The sequence below is a fragment of the Somniosus microcephalus genome, chromosome 14, assembly GCF_052327205.1.
Source record: "Somniosus microcephalus isolate GS21.2 chromosome 14, FLI_Smic_1.0, whole genome shotgun sequence".
NCBI classification, from domain to species: Eukaryota; Metazoa; Chordata; class Chondrichthyes; order Squaliformes; family Somniosidae; genus Somniosus; species Somniosus microcephalus.
In genome coordinates this window covers 16,515,635-16,528,362 of record NC_141000.1, presented here as the reverse complement: position 1 = coordinate 16,528,362, position 12,728 = coordinate 16,515,635, and the positions used below count along the sequence as shown (strand labels likewise).

General features: G+C 41.8%; 1 protein-coding gene across 3 annotated transcripts in view; it reads right to left on the bottom strand.

Moving 5' to 3' along the window:
• Positions 1-12,728, bottom strand: part of LOC147107352 (glycine receptor subunit alpha-2) — a 273,836-nt gene that overhangs the window by 108,570 nt on the left and 152,538 nt on the right. For all 3 annotated transcript variants that reach the window (XM_086006290.1, XM_086006291.1, XM_086006292.1), the window contains one exon: positions 9,380-9,594. In XM_086006290.1, coding sequence (XP_085862416.1) covers positions 9,380-9,594 — 215 coding nt within the window. The remainder of the gene's footprint in view (positions 1-9,379; positions 9,595-12,728) is intronic.

Sequence of the window (12,728 nt, the reverse complement as noted above, 5' to 3'; positions counted from 1 at the left end):
TTGGTCCCTTAGAGGATGAGACCGGGAAATTAATGGTGGGAAATATGGAGATGGCAAAAACACTGAATGAATATTTTGTATCAGTCTTTACAGTAGAGGACACTAAGAATATCCCAACACTGGACAAACAGGGGGCTATAGGGGGGGAGGAGATAAACACGATCAAAATCACTAAGGAAGTGGTACTCGGTAAAATAATGGGACTCAAGGCGGATAAATCACCTGGACCTGATGGCTTACATCCTAGGGTCTTGAGGGAAGTGGCGGTAGGGATTGTGGATGCATTAGTAATAATTTTCCAAAACTCCCTGGACTCAGCAAAGGTCCCGGCAGACTGGAAAACTGCTAATGTAACACCCTTATTTAAAAAGGGCAGTAGACAGCAGGCTGGAAACTATAGACCGGTTAGCCTAACATCTGTGGTAGGTAAAATTTTGGAGTCCATTATTAAGGAGACAGTAACAGGACATTTGGATAATCATAATTTAATAGGACAAAGTCAGCATGGTTTTATGAAGGGGAAGTCATGTTTAACAAATTTGCTGGAGTTCTTTGAGGAAGTAACATATAGGGTGGATAAAGGGGAACCAGTGGACGTAGTGTATTTAGACTTCCAAAAGGCATTTGACAAGGTGCCACACAAAAGATTATTGCTTAAGATAAAAAATCACGGGATTGTGGGTAATATTCTGGCATGGATAGAGGATTGGCTATCTAACAGAAGGCAGAGAGTTGGGATAAATGGTTCATTCTCAGACTGGCAATCAGTAACTAGTGGTGTTCCGCAGGGGTCAGTGCTGGGTCCCCAACTCTTTACAATCTATATTAACGATTTGGAGGAGGGGACCGAGTGTAACATATCAAAGTTTGCAGATGATACTAAGATGGGAGGGAAAGTAGTGAGTGAGGAGGACATAAAAAACCTGCAAAGGGACATAGACAGGCTAAGTAAGTGGGCAGAGATTTGGCAGATGGAATACAATACTGGAAAGTGTGAGGTTATGCACTTTGGCAGGAAAAATCATAGAGCAAGTTATTATCTTAATGGCAAGAAACTGGAAAGTACTGAAGTACAAAGGGATCGGGGGGTCCTGGTGCACGAAACTCAAAAGGTTAGTATGCAGGTGCAGCAAGTGATTAAGAAGGCCAATGGAATGTTGGCTTTCATTGCTAGGGGGATAGAATATAAAAATAGGGAGGTATTGCTTCAGTTGTACAAGGTATTGGTGAGACCGCACCTGGAATACTGCATACAGTTTTGGTGTCCATACTTAAGAAAAGACATACTTGCTCTCGAGTCAGTACAAAGCAGGTTCACACGGTTAATCCCGGGGATGAGGGGATGGACATATGAGGAGAGGTTGAGTAGATTGGGACTCTACTCATTGGAGTTCAGAAGAATGAGAGGCGATCTTATTGAAACATATAAGATTGTGAAGGGGTTGGATCGGGTGGATGCGGGGAGGATGTTCCCGATGATGGGTGAAACTAGAACTAGGGGGCATAGTCTTAGAATAAGGGGCTGCTCTTTCAAAACTGAGATGAGGAGGAACTACTTCACTCAGAGGGTGGTAGGTCCATGGAGTGTGCTGCCCCAAAAAGCTGTAGAAGCTACATCATTACATAAATTTAAAACAGAAATAGACAGTTTCCTAGAAGTAAAGGGAATTAAGGGTTACGGGGAGCGGGCAGGAATTTGGACATGAGTCTAGGTTCGGATCGGACATGGCCCTGTGGGTAGCGGAACGGGCCCAGAGGCCGTGTAGCCTGATCCTGCTCCTATTTCGTGTGTCTAATTCTGTTAGATTCAGGAGATGGTTCTGTGATAGTAGATTGGCGGTTAGGATCAGATCAGCCATGATCTTATTGAATGGTGGAGCAGGCTCGAGGGGCCGATTGGCCTACTCCTGCTCCTATTTCTTATGTTCTTATGTTCTTACAGTGGATGAGAAATCATTTGTCAAGAGAATATAGAATGGGCAAAAGAAACTGAAACCATTGTCCTAAAAGAATTTGAAAGAGAACTAGATTCAGCAATGAGAGCCAGGTTGATAACAAGCATCACAGACAAGGAGCTTGTCAACCTGCAGTAAGAAGGGGGTCAGATTTATCCTGTTGGTAATTTTAACAAATTATTTGGTATGAGTATAAATCGGGAATGATGGGCAGGTCGTGTGAGTTTAATGGCTGCAATTATACTGAAAGTTTTAAATGCCCAAAAACCTGTGACATGTTTCATTTTTGCAAATTTAAGTAGTATTAATTATTAAAAGTCTTCTTTTAACTGATATGATCAATACAGTTGATCAGAATGCACTGAGGACATTATAGTCCTAATGGCAGTTCACTATTCAGTGTGCTCCAATTATGTGTGAAAAAGCAGAAGTAAACAGATTTGTAATGCTCACTCACATATTATCACAAATCCTAAAGAGTTTGCACCTTTGTTAGGGAGAGGAAATTCACCGAATGAGATTATATTAAGTAATTACATGGAGGAAATGGATGAGAAGAGATACATGTCCAAAATGCAAATTCACCTGAATTTTTGGTGGAATTCAATTAAGCTGAATTGTTGTAACCTCAACACAGAACTGAATGCATTCACGTCGGTTTTGATATACTTTTGATAAATTTGCTTGTTGTGCCACCCTACAGTCAAATCTGGGACCTTGGGTCAAACATTCAGGTGTGTGTGTGTGTGTTTATTTTTAATTCATACTCAGGATGTGGGCGTTGCTGGCAAAGCCAGGATTTTGACTTAGCGGCGATGTATGTCCAAGTCAGGATGGTGAGTGACTTGGAGGGGAACTCGATGTCCCTCTAGACAGTTAAGGTCACGGGTTTGAGAGGTGCTGGTAAGGAAGCCTTGGCGAGTTGCTGTAGTGCAAAACGTAGATATTACACACTGCAGCCACAGTACACCGGTGGTAGAGAGGGTGGATGTTTAGACTAATGAACAAGGTGCTTTTTCCTGGCTGTTGTTAAGCTTCTTGAATGTTGTTGCAGCTGCACCCATCCAGGCAAGTGAAGAATTTGCCCCAGATCCTTATCGACATCAGTTTTACTAAGGCTCCTTGCTGCTGCACTCAGTCGAATGCTACCTTGATGTCAAGGACAGTCACTCTCACCTCTCCTGTGGAATTCAGCTCTGACGTCTACGTTTGATCCAAGGCTGTAATGAGGTCTGGAGGTGAAAAGTCCGGGCAGAATGTAAACTGAGCATCAGTGAGTAGGTTATTGGTGAGCAAATGCTGTTTGATAGCACTTTTGATGACTCCTTCCTTCAGTTTGCTGATGATTGAGAGTAGGCTGACAGGGCTGACACCCCCAGGTTAGATTTGTGGACAGGCAATTTTCCACATTGCCGGGTAGATGCCAGTGTTGTAGCTTTACTGGAACAGCTTGGCTAGGGGGTTCAGCTAATTATAGAGCACAGGTCATCAGCACTACAACTGGGATGTTGCCAGGACCCATAGCCTTAAGTGTGTCCAGTGCAGTCAGCCATTACTTGATGTCACGTGAAGTGAATTGAACTGGCTGAAGACTGTCATCTGTGATGGTGGGGACTTCAGGAGGAGGCCGAGAAGGATCATCCACTCGGCACTTCTGGCTGAAGCTGGTATGTGCTATGCTCCTCCATCATTGAGGATGGGGTGTTCATGGAAGCTCCTCCTCCCGTTAGTTGCTTAATTGTCCACCATCATTCACGATTGGATGTGGCAGGGCTTTAACCTGATTCATTGGTTGTGGGATCTCTTAGCTCTGTCTATAGCATGCTGCTTTTGCGGTTTAGCATGCAGGTAGTCCTGTGTTGTAGCTTCACAAGATTGCCATCAGCATCAAGCACACCAATGTCTAACATAGTGCAGTCTGAATGTAGAGTAAAATCCTGAATCAATAATTGTTAAAAGTCCCTCTATGTAGTACATCTTTGACCAAGCTTTTGGTCGCCTGTCCTCATATCTCTTTATATGGCTCAGTGTCAAATATGTGTCTGATTATGCTCCTATGAAGCGCCTTGGGAGGTTTTACTGTGTTAAAGGGGCTATATAATTGTAAATTGTTGTTGTTTTTATTTGGCAGACATGTAACGTCATAATGGGTACCTGATTTTGCCCACAGGGTAAATGCAATGAATGGTGGAATTTTTAACTAAATGTACCCTAACCCAAGCCCAAACAAACACCTATTTAACCATACGGTCAGGCAAATGCAGCAAGCATAGGAACATAGAACAGGAGTAGGCCATTCAGCCCCTCGAGCCTGCTCCACCATTCAATGAGATCATGGCTGATCTGCGACCTAACTCATATACCCGCCTTTGGCCCATAGCCCTTAATGCCTCTGGTTAACAGAAAGCTGTCAACCTCCGATGTAAAATTAACAATTGATCTAGCATCAATTGCAGTTTGCAGAAGAGAGTTCCAAACTTCTACCACCCTTTGTGTGTAGAAGTGTTTCCTAATTTCACTCCTGAAAGGTCTGGCTCTAATTTTTAGACTCTGCCCCCTAGTCCTAGACTCCCCAACCAGCGGAAATAGTTTCTCTCTATCTACCCTATCTGTTCCCTTTAATATCCTGAAAACTTCAATCAGATCACCCCTTAGCCATGTAAACTCTAGGGAATACAACCCTAATTTGTGTAATCTCTCCTCGTAACTTAACCCTTGAAGTCCAGGTATCATTCTGGTAAATCTACGCTGCACTCCCTCCAAGGCCGATATATCCTTCCCAAGGTGTGATGTCCAGAACTGCTCACAGTGCTCCAGGTGTGGTCTAACCAGGGTTTTGTATGGCTGCAGCATAACTTCTACCCCCTTGTATTCCAGTCCTCTAGATATAAAGGCCAGCATTCCATTAGCCTTTTTGATTATTTTCTGTACCTGTTCATAACATTTTAATGATCTATGTACCTGGACCCCCCAAGTCTCTTTGGACCTCCACTGTTTTTAGCCTTTCACCATTTAGAAAGTACCCTGTTCTATCCTTTTTTGGTCCAAAGTGGATGACCTCACATTTGCCTACATTGAAATCCATTTGCCACAGTTTTGCCCATTCACTTAATCTGTCGATGTCCCTTTGTAATGTTATGCTTCTATCTACACTGCCTACAATGCCGCCTATCTTTGTGTCATCGGCAAATTTGGATATATGACTTTCTTTGCCATCATCTAAGTTGTTAATAAATACAGTGAATAGTTGAGGCCCCAACACAGATCCCTGCGGGACACCACTAGTCACATCCTGCCAATTAGAGTACTTACCCATTATCCCTACTGCCTGTCTCCTGCCACTCAGACAACTTCCTAACCAGGTCAATAATTTGCCCTCAACTCTGTGGGCTTCTACCTTAGTTAACAGTCTCTTATGTGGGACTTTATCAAATGCCTCTGGAAATCCATATAAATAACATCCATAGACATTCCCCTGTCAACTACTTTAGTCACCTCCTCAAAAAGTTCAATCAGGTTTGTCAGGCATGACATACCTTTCACAAATCCATGCTGGCTCTCTCTCATCAACTGAAAATTTGCGAGGTGTTCAGTCACCCTATCCTTATTAATAGACTCTAGCAATTTCCCGACAACAGATGTTAGGCTAACTGGCCTATAATTCCCTGGTTTCCCTCTCTTGCCGTTCTTAAATAGCGGAGTGACATGTGCAATTTTTCAATCTAAAGGAACAAGCAGAAGCTAAGATTTTCCCCATTGGAAAATTGGGAAGAATTATCAGATGAAACACCAAAGCATCGCGTAAAAGTTGGCTTAAGTGTGGCATCATGAGAGGCCTGAGAGAACAGTTCTTGCCACCCTCTCAGCAAGTGGAATGCCATGGTTATAGGGTGGGAAGGGATTGGACAGGAAAAGGGTATCTATATAACACTTACTTTATCTGGGTACACTAAGTGGTATCTCTCATTCCATACTATAACTATTAAACAAGAAATAATGAGCAGAAATTCTTCATGAAAAGAAAGTACAAAAGTTCGTACTCTGGTGGTGAGCTTAATGTTACAATTGAGAGTTTCATAATGGAGCCAAAAATAATGTCATCTAGAATCCATCTGTTGAGGATTGATCCTGGTACCCTGCAGTGTTACACAGGTCTTAATGTAGGAAATATGCAACACGCAGGACCTTTATCAGTGCAGTACAATGGAAACATATGCCTTGAGCAAGGTTTCAAACCTTACTGTACTCCATTTACTACAATTAGTAAAACAATACTGTCTCAATACTGTGAAAAAAGCAACATTAATATTACCAGCTCATTGTGATTCTAGCAGCTGTAGCTGCATTCTGTAGCATGTTAACTGTTTCAAGATTGTTGATCTGATTTTAATTAAGAAAAAAATTCCTGAGCTGTGTTTGATTAATGCATTTGATGTTTATTGAATATTGTTAGCATGGGAGAGGAGCATCAATGCGTCACTGAGAATAATAATAACTGCAGGAACCACAATTTTAAAAAGATTTTTAAAATTACATTTCTCATATGGCTGTAATGTGTGTCCCACATGTGTAATAATCCTACTTTATGGATTTGATTACTTCAAGTTCTTGGCTTTTTTGTGGTCTGCAGCTTCAGCTTTCTCACCAGCGTTCTGTAAATCTGCGCTCCCAAATGCATCGGGAAGATCATGCTATTTTCCTTGTGAGAGCTGAATTACAATATAAGCACCATTACATGTTTGTGCCTAATCCACTAATAATGATATTTGGGTGAAGATCAAATTGCTTTGAATCCAAACTGGGCTCATTCGGTTGAAACAATTTTAAGGTTCATTTTAAAACATTTGATTCCAATGGAGCGACAGTGTAAATGTGAAAGGTTACAGAGCAGTTCTGAAGTAACTTATATGACCAGCTTTGTTTTGGCATAAAATTTTGATGAAATGCATCGTTCACTAGGAAGTGTGGGTTTACGGTAAGAAAAAAACTAAAAAAAAATGCTCAGAGCAATTTCTGTAACGACCTGAATGAAAGAATGATCTGGATGGGCTGACTGCCATTTCTCTTTCTAATCTTCTAAAATCTTCCAGCACTATAAGTACCTGAACTAGATCCTGTAGGATAAATGTTATATCCTATAAAATGTGTAGGTCTTATATGAAATATAAAGGGAATCTGGAGGACAATTTGACAGTTTTATATAAGTTGTGGGTGAACGAGACTATGGCAGGTATACAAACAAAACATATTCCCTTCAGATTGCTGCCTCCCCACCTGAAGGGACTGACGTACTGGGGTTTGGTTTCAAACATCCTCCTACATTTCACCCAAGTGTCCTTTCTTCATTGATGCAGTGAGCATTGGCAGGCTATTTGGTCACAAAGGGCATCACAAATAGGCTTGAATTTGTCCTTTTCCCAGTATCTGTATCCATGTATTTTGCTGCAGGGACCACTGAACAGTGATCAAGGACAGGAATCCTGCCTGATTGTCCCCCTCCCTAGCCTGAGGTCAATAGCAGCACCACCCTGGCGGAGATCAGCTACATCAGCACAAACATTCGACCTGCTGGTCTGTACGGGTCAATTACATTCTGGCTCTGCTGATAAGTGATCAAGGTAACTTTTTTAATCCCTCATTTAAAAGTATTGGTACTTGGTCATGGCTATTAATGAACTCTATTAGTCACAATTACATTTTTATGAAATGTAATTTTGGTTGGAAAATTCTGATTGAAACAAAAAAAAAACCAAATGTGGTCAATTTGCCTTTGAATTAGCTTTCTTTGTTCCCGAATACTTCATCCTGAAAGATCTTCAATGCATCCTGACTCTATTGAAATCAAGGCTCATTGTACCACCTGTTGCTATCATTCTTTCCCAGGACCTTAAAAATCAGTGGAACTACTTATGTAGTTAAGCCGTCCCTTCCTCCTACAATCAGCACGCTTTCAAAATCTAAGTTTGGGGCCACCTTGCCACTAATTCTTGATATAGCTCATCTTCTCCACAACCTTGATGATGTCCTGCAGTATAGTCCTTGGTTTAGGTATCTCAATTTAAAAAATAATGGAAAATGTCATTCCTTAGTTGTTAATAGGGAGGTAAATATGGAATGGCTGAAAATGGGTTAATGGACTGAGACAAAAGAAGGCAATTAATTGCTCCCTTTCTATTGTTGCTCAAACTTGATAAAATTCCTGTTTATAGAGGTGGGTTTGTTGTTGCTGGAAGCTCTTAAATATTCACAAGCAATAAGTGTGCAGAAGACCCGATATGACTTTCCTCCCTAAAATGAAACCTGTTAACATAATTTAACAATTTTTTATCCAACCAGTCAATTTTGATTAATAAAGTATCTGATCCAAACAACCAACACCAATTAATAGCATACCTAATCTAGTTAACACCAATACCTGATCTAAATCGTAAATTGCAAGTAAAAGAATCTATGATCTGACATCCAACTCAGCGTAGCATGGACCAATTCATGCGCCTGTCACTGCCATTACAGAAGCATTCCCAAAGTCTTTTCACCAGCTACAAGGCACAAGTAAGGAGTGTGATGGAATACTCTCCACTTGCCTGGATGAGTGCAGCTCCAACAACACTCAAGAAGCTCGACTCCATCCAGGACAAAGCAGCCCGTTTGATTTACACCCCATCCACCACCTTAAACATTCACTCCCTCCACCACTGGCGTACCGTGGCTGCAGTGTGTACCATCTACAAGATGCACTGCAGCAACTCGCCAAGGCTTCTTCAGCAGCACCTCCCAAACCCGCGACCTCTTCCACCTAAAAGGACAAGGGCAGCAGACACATGGGAACACCACCACCTCCAAGTTCCCCTCCAAGTCACACATCATCCTGACTTAGAAGTATATCGCCGATCCTTCATCGTCGCTGGGTCAAAACCCTGGAACTCCCTACTTAACAGCACTGTGGGAGTACCTTCACCACACGGACTGCAGCGGTTCAAGAAGGCGACTCACCACCACCTTCTCAAGGGTAATTAGGGATGGGCAATAAATGCTGGCCTTGCCAGCGACGCATACACCCCATAAAAACGATTTAAAAAAAAATTCTGAAGCTGCATTAAACTTGATTGTCTAATACTAATCTAGTTAGAAAATGTTCCCAGTTAATCAAGTTTTCAGACCACAGCGCACCAATTATTAGCAACCCAGCTAACAGGCCAAAACTATTTCTGAAGATTACATTCCGTATAAATTATTTTACATTGTATTCCGATGTAGCACAAGTCATTCAATGAGCTAACATATTATCGCAAATTGGTTAGCAGTAAGCAGACATCAGAATTCCTTGTCCAGGGGCAATCCTGCTCCAGAACTAAAATGTATTGACAAATTAATAATATGTTAATGAGAATTCAGTAGGATACGATTGCCTGGCCATGTCTCACCTTTGGAAGTGAAGCTCGAGAGCCAGAACTCTGTGTAGTCATTGTCAGCACTGTTGTAATGCCTAGAGCTACTCTCGCTGGAGCAGCATCCATGTTAATCCAGAACGATACCCAGGACAGAATGACAATCAGCAGACTTGGAATGTACATCTGGATTAAATAATAGCCCATCTGTCTTTCCAAATGGAACTTCACTTCAATGCAGGTAAATTTCCCTGTTAAAGAAAAAAAGGGCGTCAATTAGACTTGATACACTTCCTTAAAGCTTTGGTACATTTGTAGCAGCATTCTATACTTCCCTTGGTATCCCATCTTTCTCATGTTTCATTGATAATTGTATTGTCAAGTGCATTTAGGAAGTTAGTATTGCCTCAGTGTGCTTTACATTTGAATACCAAACTCAAGTACAGACAGAAGAAATGGCAAATATTCTTTCATTAGTAGCAGTTCAATTGAGGATAAAAAGTAAAGTAAGCCATTGTAATCTCAACCCATTCCCTAGTTGAGAGAAAGCCACAACACAAATTGCTCATGACCCATCACTGAATAAACATGCATTCATTTTGTTTGATGTGGGAAGGTGCCATTTTTGCCAAAAATTCCTGCAATATTGGTAATACCTGCTGCAAAGGAAATTGCAACAAATTAACTGCTGAGGATGGGAATTCTTTTGAGGCTCCTTTTTAGATTTACCTCTTAGCCATTTGCTTACAGATACAATAGACCTGGGAGACAACCTACTCTCTAGGCCACCTCAATCCAAGCAGCTTTGACATGGACGGTGGCCTTCCACTCCAGACTGAGCTACGTCCTTTGCTGCACTTCCTGCAGCAGGCATTCCAAGGGCTCTCTATTGACTGCTGGACGGTCTCCCAGTCGGGAGGTGAAGTGGCTCCCGTGATTTGGAGGCCCCGCCCTCATTTATGCTTGCCAGGCGAGCTGCAGGGCACTAAATGGGCGTCCCGACACTGCTCCCCAGATTCAGTAACAGAAACCAGGTCCAATTGCTAAAAAAACACAATTAACAGACTATTTCATCATCCCAGACACATTAAATATATTCAAGAAGGAGTTAGATATATTTCTTAAGGCTAACGGGATCAAGGGATATGGGGAGAAAGCAGGGACAGGGTACTGAATTTGGATGATCAGCCATGATCTCATTAAATGGCAGAACAGGCTCGAGGGGCTGAATGGCCTACTCCTGCTCCTATCTTCTATGTTTCTATTACCTAAAGCTTAATTAGATACTCTTAAAGGTATGGGGGTTGGGACTTAACAATGAGAGTGACCTACGATATGAGAGTCACAATAATCTAGAATAAGAAGGGTAAAAAGACCTTAAATACTTAACATTCCTCTTTAAAGGTGAGTGGTAGCCCTTTAAGAGTTGCTGCCTCGTTTGATTTCCTGTCTCCCAGTTAATTGCACCGGTGGCTAGGCTCTTCTTTTGCAAGTTTTTCATGCAGTGGGAGCCTATGAATATGCACTAGTCTCATAATATTTGTTGAGGCCAGTGCGCTCAGATAGTGGCGATTACATACTATTTACAGCACAGAAACACGCCATTCGGCCTAACAGGTCAATGGTTATGCGCCACATGATGCAGTGGATTTTCACACTGTGGTCTTGATTAGAATCCAGCGCATACTGTTAGATATGGGACTTTATGTGAAATGAGTTGGAGCTGTCCAACCGGAGTTCCCACTGGGACAGGTTCTCCAGCAGAGAATTGGCCTTAATTTGACACCAAATTGTGAATCACACGTAGGGAGGCCATAAGAATGGTGTATTTCTGAAGTTCTGTTCAAAACCATTATTGGCCAGATCTGGATGTAATGGGGGGACTTGACAATGACACAGGAAGGTAAAAATTACAATTAATGGGTTAATGCCTCTATTAAAGTAGCAGAGAGAAATTTTGAGAGGAACACGGCAAGCACTCCCACAATAATGGCCTGAATTTTCCGGGGTCTATGACCACGTACGCACACGCAAGTTCCGGATTTCCACATGAGATGCGCGTGCCCGAAAACCCAGAACTTGCGATCTGGCAAGTTTCAGCTTGACAGATCGTATGAATTCGCAGGAAATCGTCATTCGCTGGCGCAGGGTTGGGCTATCTGCCCAACAAATGCCCACAAAGCCCTTACGCCTGGTAAAAGCAGGCATAGGGCCTTTTACCAGTGTAAGGAATTAAATAAATATTTTTAAACTTTTTTTTAATGATTTAACCATACAAAAACCTTTACAATTAGTTTACATTATTTTTGGCCCCTTGAAAATTGTTTACATTTATTTTTCAAAAAAATTAAATTTTTGTTTTAAATGTTTAATTAAATTGTATTTTAATTAATTTTGAACATGTGATGATTTATTTTTATTTAAGTGCTGTGAAAGGTATTTTTTGGGGGATTCCTAATTATGCTTATGGGGATTCCGTACATAAATGGGATCCTCATAAACATAATGGGAATCACCCTTTGTGATTGGTTGGCCTGGCCCACGTGATCCCAGGGATGCTTGTGAACCGCCTGCACCCCTGGTATGCGTGGCCTTTACGCAGGCCCACGCCCGCAGGCCCAGGAACGTGAGTCTTCGAAGATACAGAGGCACCAGGTACGTGCAAAGTTTATTTGCGGTTCAGAGGCATTCGCCCGTGGGAAGCCCAATATCACTGGTGGTAATTTCTACCTTTAAGTAGCAAAAAGTAGAAATACATTCCATTTGCAGCAATGACCTTCTTCACTTGATGAGCATAAAATATTGAAAACCTTTTTTTTTGAGAATATTTTTCGTTTAGATAATAAACGGTGATGATATTGGAGGAATTGTCTTGGAGGAATTGCTATCCCGGACAGCATAATGAAGCAGTATTGACACCAGTGCATATAGCCATTAACCCTGGGGGCTTTAGTTACCATGTCATTTCAACAGCCCATTCTAACCTACTTCCCTCGTAGTGCCAAGTAGAGTAATTTTTCCAAGCCAATTCCTCTGATGATGATATTCACTAGAGTAGAGGTGCACTGAACTAATGTCACAGTATCAGTTCTGTCAGACTCAATGAGCTACAACAAATGGAGAGGACCCCTGGTGCAGCACTGAGCATTCTTCTCAGGCCTGGTTGAGCTTTGTTCTCCGGGCATTTTAGGAGCAGCTCACTTGCTCTACATAAAGAAAAGTGCTTAAAGCAATGTAAAAGGAATTTCAGTCGCATCTGAGTAAACAGCTGAAAGGTGGAGAGTCTCCTCAATTGTCACCCAGTCTACTGCACTCAATGTGATGCAGTAATTGCTTCACATGCAGGCAGTTGAGAGGCATTATAACAACTACTTGTATTTATAAA